The 21,805-nt window shown below is 40.4% G+C and overlaps 1 protein-coding gene across 8 annotated transcripts in view; it reads right to left on the bottom strand.

The window, feature by feature from the left end:
- Positions 1-2,028: 2,028 nt before the first annotated feature.
- The window catches only part of wasf1 (WASP family member 1), a 58,931-nt gene continuing 39,154 nt past the window's right edge, over positions 2,029-21,805 (bottom strand). For 3 of the 8 annotated variants that reach the window (XM_031321992.2, XM_031321993.2, XM_031321994.2), the window contains 7 exons: positions 19,716-19,833; positions 13,688-13,771; positions 9,903-9,959; positions 8,861-9,024; positions 7,105-7,284; positions 4,150-4,718; positions 2,029-3,784 (listed from right to left, as the gene is read on the bottom strand). In XM_031321992.2, coding sequence (XP_031177852.1) covers positions 3,627-3,784; positions 4,150-4,718; positions 7,105-7,284; positions 8,861-9,024; positions 9,903-9,959; positions 13,688-13,771; positions 19,716-19,833 — 1,330 coding nt within the window. In that variant the 3' untranslated portion in view covers positions 2,029-3,626. The remainder of the gene's footprint in view (positions 3,785-4,149; positions 4,719-7,104; positions 7,285-8,860; positions 9,025-9,902; positions 9,960-13,687; positions 13,772-19,715; positions 19,834-21,805) is intronic. The other 5 variants (XM_031321997.2, XM_031321995.2, XM_035995129.1 and 2 more) reach the window with 5 other exon arrangements.

Below are 21,805 nucleotides of genomic sequence, written 5' to 3'. Positions count from 1 at the left end.
AGCATTGGGGCAAGATGGTATTATTTTTAGCTTTTGTTTCACAGTAAATTATTTGGAGCAGCAGTCAGGTGGAATATTCTGCAAGAGCATACTTAAAGTCAGGAGCTGTAAAACTGATTGTCAAATGTGGCAAAACCCATCAGGGTGATAATAAAGTTATTTATTATTTGCCAAAGTTATTTCAGGTCTGTTGACTGCAGTTTAATGTTGTAAGAAAACAAATCAAGCAATTTCCTCCAAGGTGAAACAGTTGGACATCTTCCAAGCATGATCTGAATAACACGCTGTATCTGGTAATTAAATTTCCTTCTCATCTCACACACACACACACACACACACACACACACACACACACACACTTTTAATAAGCCTTCTTCTACCAGCATGCTGCAAACTGCGATGAGAGCTCTGCACAATGTATTGAAGTTATAATCCACGCATCCCAAAGCTGACATGTTTTTGAGACGCAGATGTCATGTGCCAACCAGACATGAAAGCTCAAATGCCCAAAGTGTCTTTGAAACTCCTGGCTTATAGGATAAAGAGTGACATGACCAACAAAATAAATAAAAAGATTCTAGCAAGAGTGACAAGATAATAAACATGGAAACTCCAGGAGCATCCTCTGTTTAGAGAGACGACTGGGAGGAAAGATAGAGAAGACGAGGGGAGGTGAGAACAGGAGGAGAGTGAGAAGAGGAAAGAAAGAAATAAGTGTGAGTGAGAATGAGATGAGAGAGAAATGGGAACAGAAGGAGGTGAAAGTCTGAAGGCACATGAAACTGTGAACTTTTAATTTCATCTACATCTGACAAACAGAATCTGGGATAATTTCTGGATGACTCATCTCCTCCACAGGTCCAGATATGGATCATTTAGAAAAAAAACATCAGATAAACTCCAGGGCCCTGTTCCTTCATACACGGATAAATTAGTTAGTTTAATTTGATTGTCAGTGATTTGAAAGCTCTTCAAAGCTGGCTTAAAATGCATCCGGAGCTGTTCAGTTAGGTGGATAATGGCCAAGAAATCTCAATTTCAGATACAAATCACCTCCTATCTTAAAAAATATAGAGAAATTACAGCTGAAACACAATTATTGAATAACCAGTACGATCTCTTACTATAACTTTCAAAATAATGGGTGAAATGCCTCTAAATGATAAAGTACACTAAAGGTTTCCGAGCCAGAAAACAAGGCATTTAACTATGACATTATAATGATGATTTTTCAATTTATTGATCTGCATCATAACTACAACTCCATTCTTTAAACGTGACTAAACTACTCCAGGCTTACCCGCTTATTCAGTAAAATTATCTTCTTAATTCTCATCAGCTAACATAGTGTTTTAAGTGCAGAGGTTTCATTTGTGCGTGTTAGATGAAGTTATCTTGAATAACAGTGAGCACTAAAATAAAGGCAACCTGAACAGACAGTTAAAACCACCATCAGCTCTCATAGGATTGTACTCGTGACTGACTGGCATGTCACTGTGGCTACAGACAGCATATTTCTGCTGCTGCTGCACTGTAGTTAATTCTTGCGGATGAACCTCGGCATGCTGCGGTAGCTTGTGTTTACAACACAAATCCCAATCAAAATGGCATCATTAATTACTATGTTTCTTGGTTGCATTAATCTAATAACAATCAGAAATATTAAGTTGAATATACTTACTTTTGCTCATAGTATCTCAAACTAAATTTGGCTCTTTTTACAATGTTATTTAATAGATTTTTGTCTTTTTTTTTTTTTTTTAATTCTAAATATTTAACCATTTGTTGTAAAAAAAATAAATGATAATTTACATGTTCTCATCTAATATAATTATGTCAACATGCTTCTGCTGGTGCCCATAATAAAAGGAGTAATTCATGTCTAAAATTGACTTTGTGTCTCGGTCATGATCCATCTGTACACAAGCCTGTACTCTTGCTTGATGACTTTTTGCTCAGTTATCCACATCGGAAGAGCAGGGCTTAGCTGTGGAATGAGACAAACTCTACAACAAAAAACCCATAACATTTAGGGCTGAAACATAACATTAGATTTTTATTAATTCAAGCAAACTGTTACAGTCAACAGTTACATAAGTTACATGGTATACAGTATTGATCTAATCTTTTTCTTTTTTAAACCAGGGATTCTGTCCACACCGTCCCTCCCCCCCCCAAACATAGAAACAGCAAATCCATACAAGCGCAGGCAAGTAAGTAGTAACAGCACAATACATTCATCAACTCAACGATACGTTTCGTACGAACAATAAGGCAAGTAGAAGAAAGAACGAACAAACAAACGGAAAAGGATGGCAGACATTTTCTTTGAAATGAGCCAAAACAAGGCATAATGTATCCTTCTCTTTCAGGCCTGAAAAGGCAGTGTCACATAAAATGTATTCTTTTGAACAACATTTGCTGCTGTAGAACCCAACGAGGTAAGGCTTCTCGTTAGTGGGCAGGTACACGGTAAAGGGGGATCTGAGGGAAGAGCTGCCTTCAGTGGTGTTGAGTGGTTTGTACCTGGTGTTGGTCAGACTCTCATTATCATGGGTACCTTCTCAAAATTCAAAGTTTTCCTCAGCACACTAAATATTCATCAGGGACAATTAGAGAGGCAGGAAATCTGATGTACATCTACAGCATCTAATCGCTTCCAGTGTCCAAAGAACTTGAGAAAAGGATGGAGGCTCAATATACTAAAAACCAGTGGCTCAGTGTTATCTTTGACATTGCCTGATGTCAACATGAGCATACATGGCTCCTTAGAACCTGGACAGACAAAAAGCTCAATCTCTTGGCATACATTTCCCTGGGGTAAAAGTTAGATGTAAGTGGATGGATATGCACACGTGTGGCCAAGGCAGTCATATGCTTCCCCTTCTTCATTTTCAACCATACAGCAATCATCACATACCAACACAATCTTTTGCTTGTTCTAAGTGGTAAAGTCAGTCCTGATAACAAGAGAGAAAACAAGGGACAACCCAGCTGGTGTTCACGCTGAGTGAGCGTTCATGTAGTGGTCAGTATCAGCAACTACTGGCCCATTAAAACGGCAAATGTTTCAGCAGAAAAAAGGTAAATAAAAGACGATAAAATAAAAACGCATTCATTAAATGCTTTGTTCAGCCACCAGGTGGCAGAACGGTGCTGGAGAACTTAGGATAAATGCAATATGCCTTCATTTTTTCATTTTCTTGTGTTTTTTTTTTTTTTTTTTTTAACATCGACATACATATAAGAAAACAAAAACAAGTGGTTCCTCAGAAAAGTTATTTTCATGTATACCAATAGTAAACATGGGGGATTTCATCACAAGAAATCCAAAAGAAACTAAGTTGTGTGGTAGTGCAGAAAAGAACGAAAGCACAAACTTCTCTTGGAACACTAGAAAGACCGACGAGGGCGATGTGGAGATTCTCCTCCGAACACAAACCACAACGAGACAGAGATTAAAAAAAAAAGAAAAAGAAAGCTTGACAGAGGAAAAGTGGGCGACAACGATGTTTCGCTTCTTTCCAGAGTAGAAAGGACTCTTTGATGACGGGGTGTGGAGTGCAGGCATGGGGGGGGGGGGGCACCTGAACACATTTGTCCTCTGCCGCCAACCCTGATCGCCATCACTCCATCCAGTCTCCTTCGTCAAACTCGGACTCATCCTCTGAGTCAGAGTACTCCACAGCAATGCGGCGCGACAGGATGGTGGCCACGTCATTGCCAACACGCTCGTGCTTAGCCTCTTGCTCTCGCTGCTCCTCCACTTTCCGCAGCTGTATGCCTAGAAGAAGCAGTAACAGGCAGGAAAAGACTTTAGTTTATGATCATGTAATGTGAGGTCTTCAAATTTGCTTGTTTTGTCTGACTAGCAGTCCAAACCCAAAGATATTCAATTTACTAATTTGCTAATATTCAAATTTGAGAAGCTGTAACTAGTGATTTTTTTTTGCCTTTTATGCTTACATGGACTTTCGATGATTAATCAATTATTAACGTTTTTTTTGCTAATTATCTGTCCATCAACCAATTAAATAATTGACATGTTTTTCAGCTTTTTAAAAAAAAAAAATATTTTTATAGATCTGATGTATTTCTTCATCTGAAAAGCATACAAGGAATTAAACTTTCTGGTAAAACACGACCCACCTTTTCTGATAGCTTCCAACAGGACACTGCGTGCATCGCTGATTGGTGGCAGATTGGCTGGATGGTGCCTCTTGCTCCCCATATCGTGAAGGCTGTGGGGCAGCGAGGAGGCCATGGCTCCTGCTGAGGGGAAGGCCGGCACAGGTGGCGGGCCTGACAGACATGGCGAGGAGCTCCGCGCTCCTGGGAGGGGCAGAGGAGGAGGCGGCGGGGGAGGAGGCAGGATGCTGCCGTCCGACAGGGTCCCAGTGCCCATGGGTGGGCCCCTGTCCAGGACCTGCTGGAGACGGGCGGGGGAGCAGTGGAGGGGAGGTGCCACGGGTGGAGGGGCCGGATGGAGCACCCCTGGGGCGATCTGGAGAGGAGCAGGTGGAGGCGGGATGGCCGGGGGCTGCTGCTGGACTGGTAGAGGAGGAATGGGAGGAGGAGGAGTGCCCCGCAGGCCTGTGGAGGGTAACGGGGGAGGCGGAGGGGGAAGAGGGGGAGGCGGTGGAGGAGGAGTGTTGGAGTTAAGGCCTGCTGTCCGTGCTGGAGACTGAGGTCTGCTGTCGGAAAAACCTGAACTGGAACTAGAGAGAGAGAGAGAGAGAGAGAGAGAGAAAAAGAGGTCATGATGGGAAATTAGAGTGCTTAAAAGTGAGAGAAAACGTTTAAATCAATGTTAAGTAGTGCATATGGAGATCCAAGTTTGATTTGCTCCATCTTGTTCAACAAAAATCTAAAATGAATAGCCACATAAGTTCATAAAGCAGATGATATTTTTTTTCAGTGGAACAATGTGCAGCAGTACATCAGGCTCAGCTGCTTCATCTATCTAATAAAGCGAGACGTATCTGTATGTATGTATGCATGTGTGTGTGTCGGTGTTTGGTGGCGTGGTTGGTGGGAAGGTAACCTGCACGTCACACGCAGACACCACATGCAGAACGCTTTACAACACTTTCCTGGAGCACGAGCGGATAGCTGAAAGGAACATCGCGACTGTTGGGTGGAATAAGGTTGGCGAGAAAAAGGCCCTGCGCTTTTCAGTGTCTATATTTCGCTAAGAGGAAACTCAATAAAAAGCCATTTGCCAACAATATACAGTATAGTATTAAGTTGCTGTGAGCTGTAGCCTACATTCACCACTTCTAAACAGAGGCAGTAATCTCAGAGATTATTCCTTCACAGCTCTGTGCAATGCAAGAAAATCTCAGAGCTGAACCGGACAGACACAGCACTTTTCATCAGACTCACCCTGGGTCGGGTCAATTAAGTCTACTGCTAACTTACCACACTAATAACATTACCGTCGCCGAAAATCTCTCTCTCTCTCTCTATCTCACAATCACAATCTCTCTCTCTCTCTCTATCTCACAATCACAATCTCTCTCTCTCTCTCTCTATCTCACAATCACAATCTCTCTCTCTCTCTCTCTATCACAATCACAATCTCTCTCTCTCTCTCTATATCACAATCACAATCTCTCTCTCCCTCTCTCCCTCTCTATATCACAATCTCTCTCTCTCTCTCTCTCTCCCTCTCTCCCTCTCTCCCCCCCGGTTCTGGTGGTTGTTGAGCGCAGATATGTGCTATTAGCTCTCATAACGGGCCAGGTGGGTAGCACACTGCCATGAGGCTAATGTCTGATTACTCCACATTGTCATTGTGATATTTTTTGATTACATTCTGAATCTGCAACATTCTTGGTCAGGTGAATCAGTAAGTCAGTAGCAGGCTACACAGTGGAGTTGCATATGAAGTGGTTTGGGGTCCTTCTGTAAGTAATTTTGGGGTACAATTTGGTTTTGAAGAAGCCAAGCAATCGGCCCGTTCCAAACAGGCCCATTTTCAACGGGCACTGCACTAGTGTTTTCAAAGACTAACACTGGGGTAAGTAATCATACTTTTCAACAAATAATGTCTACCTGAATGTCAGTATGCTGAATTAGAGCGTAAAGGACACTGCATGTCAGAGAGGAGTGTTGAAAGCACAGACCAAGACCAAGACAGTAAGTTATCAATATTGGCCATTAACTTCTGCTGAAGCTCTGTGAGTGGATCAAGCTACTACAGGACATCGCAAAACAAAAACCGACATGATCACAATCAATTTTCAAATTAAAAGAGAGGGGCGAAGGAAATAAAGTGTTAAACTACATCAAACGTGGGGAGGGGGTAAAGTGAGAAAATTAGATATTGAAGAGGATGGTAATAACTTATAAAAGGAAGAAACAGCAAGACCCCAAACCCAAAGGTCAGAAAAAGAAGTAGAAGTAAATAAAAACAAGATGAGTTTGTGAGTAAAAAAGAGAAGATAGCTGCAAGGACTTCTGCAAAAAATCAATGAGATATTTCTCTGGTGCTGCAGCCACAGCGTTTACCATTCCCTCTGATCTCTCCATCCTTTCAAACAGTGACATATGCAGCAAAAGTGCGCAGCAGAAAAACAACCTGAAATACACTCAGTGACCTTAACACTATTGATCCTGCCCATCTCAAAGTCTTTTCCTTTTTTCTTCAGCTTCGGTCCACAAAACCTTCATCTATCCGTCCACCCCTTCGCCTCTGTGTTTTTCTGCTGAGCTCCAACGGAGCAAAAAAGAATCCTCGTCCAAATGAAAAAGAAAAGTAATGGAAGACCACTTAGTACCACCAACTGATCCATAACAGGAAAAAAATGAGATAAAACCAAACAGAGGGGATGGGATTGTAACTGTATATGTGTGTGCGCTTGTGAATCGGTCACAAGGTGAAATAGTATTTACAAATGATTCCTCACACTTGCATCTGCATGGGGCAACAGATGAGCATGATTCACTTTTTCAGTCAGGTAAGTTGGAAATTGGAACTACAACTTCCTGGTGAGCACCTAATTACTTCTTTTGCTATTGCTATGCAAAACCATAAAAACGCATTATTAGAGGTTTCCGAGGGGACATAAAACTGAGGTTATGTGTTGTCTCCTGTCCCACCTGATCACAGAGGGTGGCTTGATCTCTCCCAGTGGGTGCATGAGAGGTGGAGGCGGTGGAGGGTCGTGGGGCCGCGAATACATTCTGTCCCCGGTACGGTTCAGCAGCTCGTTCATCTGGGTGTAGGGCAGTGCCGCCAGCGAGAAGGGCCCGTCCATTTGTTCCATGTACAAGGGAGCCCTGAGCAGAGAGATATGTTGTCCTTAACTCACATTTGTTTGGTTCCCCTTTGAATTTCCCTCGCTGATTTGTGTTTTTATTTAGTGGCTCTTGTCATATTCAATTGTATTCTCATCACCATTTGTTTTTTCTGTCAGAACTTCGAATTAGTCAGCTAAACACAACACTTGTGGTGAGTAGGAACTTAATTATTGTTACCCCATGGTTCCCTACAATCCCGATCTAGGAGGTAGAATATCCATTTCACGAGAAAAAAGTAAAGATGCGAGAAAAGTGATTAAAAAAATGTACAGTATATGATTTTGTGTAGCAGAGCTTTTGCTTTTTCTTATCCTGTAAATCATCTTACAGGACGAAGATGATTTACCCCCAGGTTGGAAACTATTAGAATCGATTGGATGTAAATGTTCCAAGCCATTACACAGAGGTGGTGTAAAGGTTAATGTGGCGCATGCAGGGTACAACAGTCTACTTACTCCCAATCAAAAAAATGTAAATAAGAAAAAAAAAAAAAAAAACATCTTTTCATGATCAATGCTGTATTTATGAAGCAGAGTTCAAGGTCGGAGGTAATTAAGAAACAAGCTTGTTGAAGTTATTTTTTGAGGATAAATGAGATCAACATTTACACTTTGAACAATTATAAAAAAAAATAGAGATGACATGATGTTTCTCAGTGAGTCTGTGGACCCAGCATCTGATGTAGAAATTTAACACAGGAAAAATTAAATGAAATACAGAAAGTAGCATCATATAAGGCTGTATCACGCTCCACTTTGGCTCAGATCAAGGCAAACAAATCTATTCTTCTACAATGGATTAAGTTACTCGTAGACAATTACAGTTCATCTGCTTCTTTCTGTATCTGGCACCAGTTTTATATATTTTTTATTTTTGAGCAAAAATGTAAACGTGCCTCAGCTTCAAAACCAATTTGAACGATGCTTCCTAAGTATTGCTGGGCTGCTCTCATTGTCCAGGCGAGTCTGTCCATCACAGACTTTGTGGCTATTTGCTCATAACATTAAGGAGCATTTATTCACAACCATCTATATGTGCTGACACTGCCGTTTACTTCCTTATCAATACTTGGAGAAAAGACTGTCATTGTCAGCTATTCATGGCACTGACAAATCAAAGAAAACCACTAATTTGCATAAAATCTTTTCTGACTGGCAGCGAAGTTACTGAATATGAGTGGCATTGGAGCTTTGAGGCACAATAAACGTGATTACAATGTGATGATGAAGTGTACATTGCAAGAACTCGTTCTCTGTGGAGTGGTCACAATTTATTATATCCTGCTGACAAAGAAGTATCCAATCAGTATTTTTGAAGCTCATTGATATTTTAAACTAGAAGTCATACATTCTGTATATCCATGGTTACCAGCTTGTTAGTCCCATCATTTGACACTTGCTGGTAACCCCTAACAGGCTATGTAGCACTGACTTTCATAGATGAAGAAATTGTAATTGTATGCCTAAAGGTAGATCTAAAGGTTGGTCTCTGAGAATTTTGGTCTAGTTACAACCAATTTTCCAACTCTGAGATGAGTGAAGCCACCTTTACATACCTGTTGTCGTGGTAACCTGCAGATCCGTTGGGCTCTCTGTGTTTGTCGTCAGGTATGTCTTGGGCGAGCTCTGCGCCCAGTGCCAGTTTCTGCCACTCCTTCTTACGATCGTGAGGCGCCCGCGGTATCTTCTCCGGCTCCGGAAGACGGTCTATCGCCTTCATCTTCGGTAAGCAGGGTGATTGGTGGGGGTCAGAATGGGATGATGGTGAAGATGGTGTGGGAAGAAAAGGGTTAGAGGGAAGAGGCAGGTGAGGAGATGTGGGAGAATCAAATGGAGGACGAATCCACAAGAGATGGTTTGTGGTTGGAGAAAAAGAAAAGGAGACAAGAGGGAGAGAGAAAAGATAACAGATTAGCTGTTAAATACATGTTATTTGTGACAAACAGTGACTGCCTGTTACACACTATAAGAACAGGCATAGGTGACAAATTAAAAGTAAAAAGAGAAACCTGAGTAAAAGAAGCATTTTATGACAGTCCACACACACACCTTTTAAATATGGATCTATGTTGCCCCCCCCCCCTCTGGATTTACACTATTTACTGATGCTAAATGCTGCTACACCCTCATTTTTTTTTAACTGTACACATGTGCCACATAAATATACATATACCAACGCCTCCCTCTTAAACAATTCCCCTTCATTTTACACTTCTATTCGTTCATACTTCTATTCCTCTTAATCTATGGGCGATGAAGACTTTTCAAATAGGCAGTGTACTGAATTAGCTCTCTGAAGACACAAATCGTTTAAAGAAATACTGTCGTACAAGCTTGGGAACAGGGAGTGCTCATTGACCAACTTGGACCAAATCAAAGTATATATTACTGAAGCATGTAACTGAGAAAGTTGTAACGGAGTGACAATTTGAAAATGTTTTTACATATTTACTCAGGTCTTTCAACAAACAGCACTCCCTGCCACCCAGACTTCAGCATGACAGACTCAACACACACACGGTTGTAAAGAAACTGAGCAGCGAGCTGCGGGAATCACACACATAGTTTTGAATTTTAAATCACTGTATTTTCACATACCTGCCCTGGAAGGTCTAAGTACCTATAGACCTGATCATACATGCGGGGGTCCTGCAACTATAAGAACAAAAACAAAAACCACAAGAGAAGCACCGGGGGTGAGGGGAGGGGGGTTAAAAAAAATCAACACAGCACAGGATTGAGCACAACACCGCTGCACACAGTCAACAGGGACAAAAACAGAGCGGGTGGTGAGAGAAGGCGGGACAAAAGGGAAAGAGGGGAAAAGAAAAGTGCTGTTAAACAGAAAATGACAACACATGGCACAGCTCGGGGGACGTCACAATGCAGGTAGGACGCAAACACGCACACACACACACACACACACACACACACACACACACACACACACACACACAGGTAGAAAGAGAGAGATATCACTGGAATGGGAGGATATACTACAAAGGTGTGTTTTAACATGTGGGAAAAAAAACTTTGAAACCTACAACAGCTCAACTGAACAATGACATGCAAAACAAACACACACGCACGCTCAAGTCAACTCAAAATAATACAAAACAGGTTAAAGCACAACAACTAAATACTGATGTGAATGAATCAGTTTAGTAATCCTGAGCCACTTGCATTCATATTGGAAAATAATATGCAATCATGACACACAATTCAATTAAAACACATTTTCTAAAATATTTTTAAGTGTTATTCTATATCTCTGTTACTGTCAACAAATCCCATGAAAAGACAAAAACCAGCAATGTGTGAGCAATTCTTTCTGACTTCCATAGTCTGCCTGCGGCACTCAGCCTCAGGCCCCCTGGTTTTTATACTAAAGATATATAAATCTAAAAAACAGGTTACAAATTTATAGTTTCATTTTTTAAAAAGGGCTAAACACAACAGCTGGGCACTGTAGATTTCAGCAAACAGAAGTAGTGCCTTTGTTGGGGAATATTTTTAGGTATATGTGGGATTATTTTGAAATAAAACTACAGAGCCCATGCTCATTGTAATGAAGGAGCATGTGCATCGTGTCTCAACAATGGAGCTCTATGGCACAGCGGAATAAGATACATCATTCTTTGGGTACACAGACACTACTTGTCAGTAGAATCAATATATTGTTGGTTTTAGTCTTTTCATGGGATTTGTTGACAATAAGAAAAATACAGAATATTGCCATATTTATCCTTTAAGTGTAGGTCATTATAAAATCAGGTATTAAGCAAGCTATAGTACAGTTCACATTCTACAAACTGCCTTTACACAAACATATAAAAGATTCCCAGTTGGCTTTCTAACTTCTGAGGAATCAAACAATAATTACAATCCTATTTTTAATAGCAGAAACACAATACAGGTTGTTTGTATGTATGTGGTGGTGTATTTTTTTGCCCAAGAAATGTATTAAGGCAAGTTAAAAAATGCCTCTGAAACATAATTCCTGGGACTCTGCATTAAAACCAATCAATTTCTTTTATGTCATTTAGAACCTGCAGGGTGGTGTACCCTGCTTGTGTGTGTGTGTGTGTGTGTGTGTGTGTGTGTGGTGTGTGTCTTGAAATGAAACATGCTGGCTGATTCAACACAACGTGGGTTGTGGATAGCATCTTCTCTGCTTTGGCTAAATGATGTTGATTTTGCCCATCCACTGCTGTGGCCAGGCCTTGAGAGCGGGTGTGGGAATAAATCCTAATGGTAATGCACATTCATTAGGTTCTGATCATCATGGCCCATTACCCCTGATGAGGTATTTGGCGAGGGGAAGCCTCTGTGCTCACACACACACACACACACACACACACACACACACACACACACACACACACACACACACACACACACACACACACACACGGCCGCCTCCTACTCTGCTCCAGCACATTTATATATCTGGGCTGACAAACTGAATATCATTTATTCCAAACATGAAATAGCAATGCACCCTGACAACACTGTCTGCTGAGGCAGAAGGAGCTGCATCAGAAGGTCAAATACTTTAACTTATTGTCCTCTGCCATTTTCCAAACTGTGCAGAGCCTCAGAATATCTGCAATTTCTGGAAGATTAGTTTTAGTATGACTAACCTCTTACTTCTTGAAAGGTTTGCAGTTCCCATGTCTTGCCAGTATTTAAAAAAGCATTACAGAGCACATTTGCACACAAAAAATAAGTAAACATAGTGCAATACTACTTTATAGACTATTATTATGGGGTTTTGGTTTTATTGATGTTACAATGAGGAATGGCAGGAAGGAGAGCTGGTAGACAGATAAAAGGGCAAGAAAACGCATAACACATAATGCAACCAGACAACCATCTGTCCAACAGAGAGCATCACAGAGAGACGGGTTTAATGCAGCAACGTGAATGTGACAACAACGGAGTAAACAAAGGAGGGAGGGAGGGTACTCTGCATTTGTAGATGAGAGAAAATGAGAAACAGTGCCTCTCTGCGTGTCCATGCACGTGTTTGTCACAGCCGTTATAAATGTGGCTAATTTCAGTGGGCTGTGCGGCTCCGCTAGGTCGTCATCCTTCATCTGAATGGACCGCCACTGGCAGAGAAAGTGTCGCTGTGTAAGCACTGCGAGTGTGTGTAATACACCAGTTATAGATTTATGTTATGTGCAGAATGTGTTCTGTCTGTGCACAAATTCATACTCGCTCGTATGTGCATCTTTTGGTGTGTACCTGTGTGTGTCTCTGTATGTTTGTGTGAATGTTCAACGTGACAGAGTCAGCAGAACTGTGGCTATGTAACTGGGTAAATAACCCCCACAGGGAGGCCCGCAGAGGCACACGGCAACTGGACCACCCTGCTGCTGACAATAACACAAACCCCTCACACAATACACACATTTCTGCTGCTGTTGATCTATTGGATTTGGGGTGTACAGTAGTTATCTGAGGCTACTGATTTTACTGATGAATGTAATAAAATAATCATTGTACAATTAAAAACTGCAAATATGCATCTGCAGCTATTATGATTTTATATCTCTAACAAAGAGGAAGTTAGTTTGACCACTGACCCATACCGGCAGGGCAAACAAGTCATCTAAAGAGTGCTCTCTTTCCAAAGAAATGTGCAGTTAATTCCACGATCACCTAGCGTATGACCGAGTTGTCTTGCTGTTAGTGAAATGTCTACTCCATGGCTGTGTCCCAAATTCCTTATTTTCACCGTATCTGCAGTACCTACTTCATAGATACTAATTTTAAACTGACATGCAGACAGGTGTTTATTTGGAATTTTAAAAATGATCTACCATTTTATTTCAGATTTGGCTGAGACTAGACGTACATAAATAAATGAATGAATGAATTTTTAAATAATTAAACAAACAAACAGGACATTGTTCAATTTTCTAGCCATAAACAGCAATGCAATTCAAAGCAACTGAGCTTTGCTTATTTTTATATTTTTTGCAAACTTAAATGATGGTTGATTCCATGGACTTACAGTTTGCAAAGTGTATTGGCCACTACTGTCTGCATGTATGGCACTCTCTGGTGCCAACCAGATTACCTTCAGTTGGAATTGTATGTACAGTAATGCAGCGTTCAAATTAAGTCCAACAATGTCCCCTTTTTGGAGGATTACTGATAAGACTCTGTGTCTCCTATTACTAGAGCAGAACTGGGATGCAGTCCGGGCAGGTAAATACTAGAGGCTTGTTAGTTGTTAGGGTGGAGGCGGGGACCTCTCTTGTCCACAGCAAACCAGAGGGAGAGTGGATAGAGGGGGGAGAGTGAGGGAGGGCTGCAGGAAACCGCGCGGGGAGCAGATGCTGGCGGAGGGGGGAGAAGCGAGAAGCTCTTACCTCTGGGGGAGTGAGGAAGGGAGGAGGGGTTTCACAGAGGACTCTTATAAGGCCATTGGGACACACAAGATAAGGCATTTCCAGCTGCACAGAGTTAGACCAGGTTTCAGAAAAGAGAACGTGAAGCAAAAGTTAAGACAAGACAGAGGAAGAGGGATCCTAAAGTAGTATTTTTACAACTTTTTTTTAAAATGACAATTCGGTAGGCACGCATGTTCAGCTGTCTTCATGTAGCTAAAAATAGCTGACATTATCACATACTTTGAGTGTTAAAGTTGTTTTAATTAACATGTATGGTACTAAGTTTGAACTGGTAAAAGCACACACACACACATTATTATTTTAATGTAAGTCAGTCTTTTAGTAGAAATGGGAGCAATACTGCAAATGCAATGGCAAACTTGATCTAATGCCTGACTTTCATTAGCTGCTCTTGTACCTGCAATGACAAGCTAACAAAAACTTGTTGCGCTAGCTTGCAACAACGAGACAATTACAGTAGGTATGCTAAAAGCACACTGGCTGAAAAGCTCCTGTCGTAAAGTTTACTAACACAGCATCCTGTCCACTTTCATAGCTCATAAGAAACCATCTTTCTGGCACATTGCACCATCTACATCTAGTTTGACAGCGATCCAGTTTGGAGTCACCGCTTTTTCATATCTGTTCCTTGGAGCAAAGCATCCAAGTGGTGCAGGCCCTTTAGCATGTACGCATGACTGAGCATGCCCTCCCATCGACTGTGCTTTATTTAAACTTTGTGTGTGTGTATATATATATATATATATATATATATATATATATATATATTTATTTTTTTTTTTTTTAAAGATGATGTTTTGGGCATTTATTAGACGGGACAACTGAAGTCAGGAAAGGGGAGAGAGAAGGGGAATGACATGCAGCAAAGGGCTGCAGGTTGGAATCGAACCTGCGGCCGCTACGGCAAAGACTGAGCCTCTGTACATGGGGCGCATGCTCTACCAGGTGAGCTACACAGGCATGAGCCCCGCATGATTTAAACTTTGTGTGATCTTGCTCAGAACTGTTGCTGTCATTTTTCTGCAGCCTGATCAATGTAGGAGAACATACCAAAAGTTAATTTAGTGAATACATTTCTTTGCTTACATGCAAATTGCTGCTTTAATGAGGTGTTGTGCATATAATCTTAATTACGTTAAGAATATTTCTCAATGCTCATGTGTGTTGTTAAAGCAAAAAAAAAAATGAGAGCCTCTCTCATTTGGGCTGCCTGCCACATGCTTATCTGTAATTGTAATAGGTCGAACTGGAGTTGGCTGAAATAATTAATATGCATATTCTGTTGGAGGAAGATATGATATTTGTAAACATGACTTTTAACTTTAAAGATATGCTCAGTGCGCTGTGTTTCACTAATGAAAGTTTAGGCCACAGTTGCCAGGGCATCACGATGAAAGGTCAATCAATTTCTCTATTTATTTGCATGTGGTGTCTGAGCAATAAACAATCTGCACATGCAGCTCCAATTGTGTGATTTTGCTGAGGAGTGGTTGGGCAACTTAACATTTGAAATGTGTATGTGTGTTACTGTATACATGTTTGGAATAAGGATGAAACAAAGTGTAGGCAAATGTTTTTATTGGGATTTCTTGTCATGATATTTACATTAGAAATCATTGATGCTCTTGCCAGGCACATTGTTATAAAGCACAGCCCACCATATTCTCCTTAAAGATTGCTACTAGCTGACACATTCCTCAAGTCAGACTTTTATCCTTGTGAGATCGAAGCACTTCTTTGTCAATAAAAGGTTCTACTTACGAGCAAAGAACAATATGTAGCATCCACTCCCCTAATCATGTACCCTGATAGTGAAGACTTTTCTGATGCACCTTTTTGAAACTTCCATACAAGCGTGCAGAAGGACATCTTGCATGACTCGGGTGAGTATACACATTTATTTTCTGAGTGGTCATTATCAAATAATTATGTAAACAGAAATTCTGGTTTTGTAATTGTCTGGTTTATACTTAACATCAGATATTGGCATTGCAAATTTAACACCTTGTAGTCATTTGGTACTTTGACTTTCGAATTTAAATTGGGGTCAGTCACCTGTGAAAATGTGGGGGAAAAATATGTGGCTCGTCAATTAATCAAGCTATCTCATTAACGTTCAATAATGGACGCGCAGTTTTTTTTTTTTTACAGGAACACATCCAGAATATATACTACTTCTGGATAGGGGTGGGAATCTCTTGGCACCTCACGATTCGATTCTGATTCAGAGACCAACGATTTGATTCTAAACCGATTATCGATGCACCTCAATGCAACAATTTTTGTATGTACATTTCCATGCGTGATTTAAAAAAATATACATATAAATCTGAGTTTGCTACTCAGAGTTTGCTAATCACTTCCTAGACAAAGCTTAGATTTTGACATATGACTTATTATGGCTCACAGTAATCTTCCATGTCAGAGGCTCAGTCATGTTTAAAGGTGGATAATTGGCTTCTTAGAACATGAAACATGAGGTGGTCAGATGTAATGTGATGAAGTAGATAAACAGCCTATATGTGTTTTGCCTAATTATTTTATGTATGTCTTATTAGATCATGTGTATATATACAAAATTTTATTTAATTTTTTCTTTTGGCCATTTTTGTGTGTTTTTTTTTCTGCACTCTTGCCTAAACTCTAAGTTGTTGCCCATTATCCCAGCCTCTTTCAGTCACTCTGTTTTCTGATTTGTACATGTCTGGAGACAGTAACTTTTAAATAAAAATCATCGTTCTAGAGAGAATTGCGATGCATCTAAGAATAAATTATTTTTCCCACCCGTACTTCTGGATGAGTGTACGACATAGAAAGACAAAACGCTTCATTTTAATGTCAATATATTCCATAATGATTATAAGGCGTTTCCAGGTGCCTGTGAGTGCTATAATAACACAGGAGTAGGAGAGGCAGAGCCAAAGGGGCTTCTCCACAGGGGATCCAGTCGCTAGAGACAAACCTTGATGTAGTTTGGACTCAAACATTGATCTCAAAGAGAGGCAGCAATGGTTTCTTCTCTTTTCTCCTCAGTCCCTGGGACTTTCCTCTCACACTCTCTGTCTCAGCACATAGTCAACTCTACTGCTAATCCACTGAGGGTGAGGCTAACACAGGAGCTAATGAGATTAAGACACTGTAGGCTTCTTTCCCTTCTCTCTGCCCTGTGCTTTCCATTTATCACTGGATGCTAATCTTTGTGTGCCTGTGTGTAGCGTAGTAATGTGGTTTTAGACCAACTATTATTAGTGCTGTGACTCAGTAAGAAAATGGCTGATGACTGAATAAGATGAAGTAGAGGATAAAGCATTTTAATTCTCATAAGAGAGATCTATTTTCTGTTGTGATGTATGATACAATCCAGAGCACTGACACTTGAGGAAAGGTTGCTTGGGAACAGGACTGGTTTTAAGTGAAGAAAAGAGGTATTACACATCTATACACACAAAATATTTGATTTGTTGTCTTTTCTCTCAAGTGTAAGAAGAAACTTTGACCTGAACCCATGACCTGTCTTTCCCCATACACCAGAGAAAATCAATTACTTTTGCTCCTTGCTGGAAGGCATCCAAACCTCAAGGACCGCTGTATCAAGATTTAAAGAGTTTGCTTAAAACATAATCATGATCTAAATGTATCAAACATGTCAAGAACTCTTTATTATCTTTTGATTATTGATCTTTCACATTATAAATCATAAATGCCATGTATGTTCATCTACATTGTTTTGTTTATTTCTTTTTTATTTTTCTATCCTTTTTTAATTTTTTTGAAAAACTTTTTTAAATGTGATCTAGGACCTGAGAGAAGATAGGGGGTTGGAGAAGATTTGTAATTTACTGCCATTCATTATGTCCAACATGCAGTATACAGTTTATAATCACAAGTTGTGAATGTTTAAAAATCCTCGATAACAAGGCTTGGTGAGAATTCCAGATTATTGTTAGATACCAATTTTATTGTTGTGCTTGTGACTTTACATACATATGCCATATCAGGATATATGTTGATATCTAAATATGTTCTTATTTGAATTGCCTTATGCCCTGCCGTAGCTAATAATATAAAGTTGCAAAGAAAAAAGTAAGATGAGCTGGAGAGAAAGAGTAAAAGTGGAGACAGATGGAGGAGAGGGAAAGTGAGGCAGAACTGGAACATTGTCTGTCACGGAACAAAATATGTTGGCAGCCAATCTCAGATAGCGTCACGCTGACTGACAGGTGGCACAGTCCGTCAGGTCCTCGACACTGCAGCTGCATGGTGGATCATAGTCGATTTAGATCTGTTTAAGCATTTGTCTGTGCATTTCCATGCCTATGTGTGAGTTAACAATGGTAAAACTGGCATTATAAAGTTTAGAAGCAAAAATTATTTAATATCTGTAATCCTCTGGTGAAATACTAAGGTGGAGTACAAAGAGTCTATACACACACACACACACACACACACACACACACACACACACACACACACACACTTTATAAACATCGTGACTGAGAGGCACAATGAGATGATGTTGCAGAACCACTCAATGAGCTAAGTGATGACATGTAAATCTATCAATGATTCATACATTACATTTTACCAATGTGAGTGAGTGAGTGAGTGAGTGAGTGAGTGAGTGAGTGAGTGTGTGTGTGTGTGTGTGTGTGTGTGTGTGTGTGTGTCCTTTCAATGGCTGATTCTGCATGCTTTACACACACATACACACACACACACACACACACACACACACACAATTCCACAATGGTAATGCAAACCAACAGATCTGTGTGCATAATTCCTTTAATCCATCCGGCTCTCCCTGTGAATGTCCTCTAGGCCTTACCATGAGGTCTGTCTAACTGCCAGTGTGGTGAAGAGGGGAAATGAACATGGCTTTACAAACTGAGCCCACCCGGGGCTTTAATTAGAATGAAATCATTGGAATGAGCTACAAGCAGTCATATCAACCTTACCCTCTGAAGCAAATAAGGTCTGTCTGCTGTTGCAAATGAGCTTTCACTTAAAAAACATCCATACATGTTTTATTACACTATCATAAAGACGATGAATGCTAAACCAGAAAACCGCAAATAAATATCCGTCATTTTACCAACTAATTATTGGCTAAACTCGCCCTCTGTCCTCTCTGCGCCCACTGCCACAATCATTAAAAACCTTATAACCAACTAAATATATCCTCGTCATTCACACGATCCCTCAGTGGAAAATAACTCTCTTTATTCCTCATTGAAATTACTGTAATAAGCTGTGATTGACTGTGAGGAGGCAAAATATGGAGCACGCCCTGCTTCCCAAGCAGGGAAATGCAAGCTGGTGCTGATTAGAGCTCCTGGTGCTGAGAGTAGGAAACCCCTCTATTTTGAGTAAAGGGGGGTGGGGGTTGTCACAGCTCTGCATTTGATTTGGGAGAGGGGCTTTCTATGGGTGTGCAAGAGCCCCTACATTTCTGTGTCTCTGTGTGCATAAAAATCTGATGGCATTTGTGTGTACAGAGCTTCCACGTGAAGTTACGTGGGTCTGTATGTATGTGTAGAGGCAGAGAGATGGCACACAGTACGGGGGCAAGTGAACAGCAGATGCTCCTATTAATTAGATTTAATGATCACACAAGTAATAACTAAGAGGGTTGACTGTAGCAAGAGTTGATTCATTGATTAGTGGTGGCTAATTAATGCATTAGGCTACATGGTCTGAAGCCAGGCCTGTGAATCTATCAGTGAATCACCCTGTCAGTTAATTCAAGCAGAACACATCAACCTGTATCTGTGGAGACTACAGGAAGCCTCTTGTTCACTCCCACTTCATGTCTAACTACTCGCTCACCTTAGTGCGTGTGTGCTCACAGCCCACTGCTCATCACAAACACCTCGATCTATTGCAGCAACCAAAGAACTAGCACAGTCTCGAATTGTTGCATGAAGAGAAAGTAAATTGAACTGTCCACTGACAGGATCCTGTGCTTGTGATTGTTCAGACATACCTTCTGTTTCCGCCTCTCCTTCCTCTTGTCCTCTGTGTCCTGCAGCATCTTCTCTCTCCACAGGTCAAAGAAATAGGACGGATTGGTGTAGAATTTCAGACCCTCCTTCCCATCGTCCCTGCAGATGGACAAGAGAAACCAAGAAATCTCGTTACAATTTGGTTGTCACGCTTGCGAAGTAGTTTTCTTTCATTTGAGAAGCGAAATAATGACTGCAATCCTTTTTAAGCAGAAATTTTGAACAAATGTGTCGTGAATATTTGCTGCTTTTCTTTGTCATGCATATTTAACCGAATATCTGTTGGTTGGACAAACAAGATACTTGAAGACACTTTGGCTGGGAAAAACAAAAGCATTTTTCAGACATTTTACAGACAAAACGGTTAATGAACTAACATTTTACAATATGTGACTGTTCCATTTGAAAGCATCAGCATATTTACTGCAAATCATAGGTTGGGCTGCAACTTACTATTAATGTCATCACTGACTCATTTAGCCAATTAGTTTCTCAAATGAATTAATAGTTTGGACAAAAAATTGATGGCAAATTGCCATCACAATTTGCTCAAGTTCAGTTCAAGGTGACTTAATTATATGTTTTGTTCAACCAACAGTCCCTTTACAATAATGTAAGACTAACAAGTTCTTACATTTGAGAAGCTGGAGCCATAGAATGTTTCGTCATCTTTGCTTGAAAAATGACAATTATTTGATTATCATAATAACTTGAATAATTTTCTGTTGATGGACTAATCAATTAACCAACTAATGGTTTCAGCTCTACATAAAGGATAGGCTGACAAAAGGAGTGGGGAACAAAATTATACTGCTACAAAAAGGTCTTTCTCCTCTTAAATTGCATGAGGCAGGCGCTATAGAATTTGGACAACCTTAAAAAAAATAGAGAGAGAGGGAAATGTTTGATAACAATAATTAATAAATAATAATAAAATAATAATAAATAATTTATTTTCCTGTGCCCTGCCCCTTGCCTGTCTCAGTCTGCTTTCCTCAAAAAATCATATCTGTTTACCATTTGCCATGATTAATAGCTAATGTCCTGCTTTATCATTGATTCCCTCTGAACTCTGCTCCGCTCTCTGTCTTCTTCACTCGCATTACAGAAGCCTTTGTGATTGGTGGTCACTGGGGAGAACAGTGCCATGATGATCGGGAGGGAAACGGAAAAAGACTTCTGACAGACACAGGTAGGTATCACATCAAAAGGTCTCTCTTGACAAGGAAATTATCATACACCGACGCCCACACGACATGATTCATATCATTACAGGGATAAGCCTTGCGAAATGCCCTGCCGAAGTTCTTCTTTCTGGATGGTTTCCAAATGTCTTTCTTTCCATGTATATCATTCACAACTGATCAATTTGTAAAATATGTGGAAAGCTGTCAAAGACTGCAGCCTTGGGAGCACCTCAATTACCTCCTCAATTACAAACAGACTTAAATTCTTGTGCCTTGTAATTTGAATAAAGCTGTACAGGATTTGTGGCAGCCACTGAGTCTGTGTTTGACAAATCATCAACTCTCAGCCTTGCGAACTCTGCTCAATAATTCTTACTGCACTGGAAAAACACTACCCCTGGAGTAGGGACTTTTTTGGCACCCAGAGGTGTTTCTCTATACTGTACTGTACTTCTATATAGAAGAGCTAAATGTAGTTGTATCCTTCGGTCAAAGCGCAGGTAAAGCTCGGAGTTCGTCAAAAGGTTCTTGGTCCCCTGGGTTATTTAGGTGGAAACACCCAAAAGAGATGCAAAGTGAGAGGAGCTATTTCTGGCACCCTGCAGTCTACAGATGACCAAATTAATTAACATCAATACCAGGTGTTCTCCTGCACAGAGCAAACTAACAATATTGATCTCTCTCCTTGATGTTATTTTCTGCAAACGATCACAGATTTACTCAAACATGTAATGGAAATCAACTCAGTAACTTCATCTCTTCTAAATGTAAGTCAAAAATATGTATGTATAGGACTGAATGGCACATACAAGGGTATATCAGGTTTCCCTTCAGAATCAGAACACTAAAAAATCTTGACACTAAAAACGAATACAAAGTAATAT

This window comes from Sander lucioperca, chromosome 19 (assembly GCF_008315115.2).
Source record: "Sander lucioperca isolate FBNREF2018 chromosome 19, SLUC_FBN_1.2, whole genome shotgun sequence".
Lineage (NCBI taxonomy): Eukaryota > Metazoa > Chordata > Actinopteri > Perciformes > Percidae > Sander > Sander lucioperca.
This window is presented reverse-complemented; position numbering and strand designations above follow the sequence as displayed.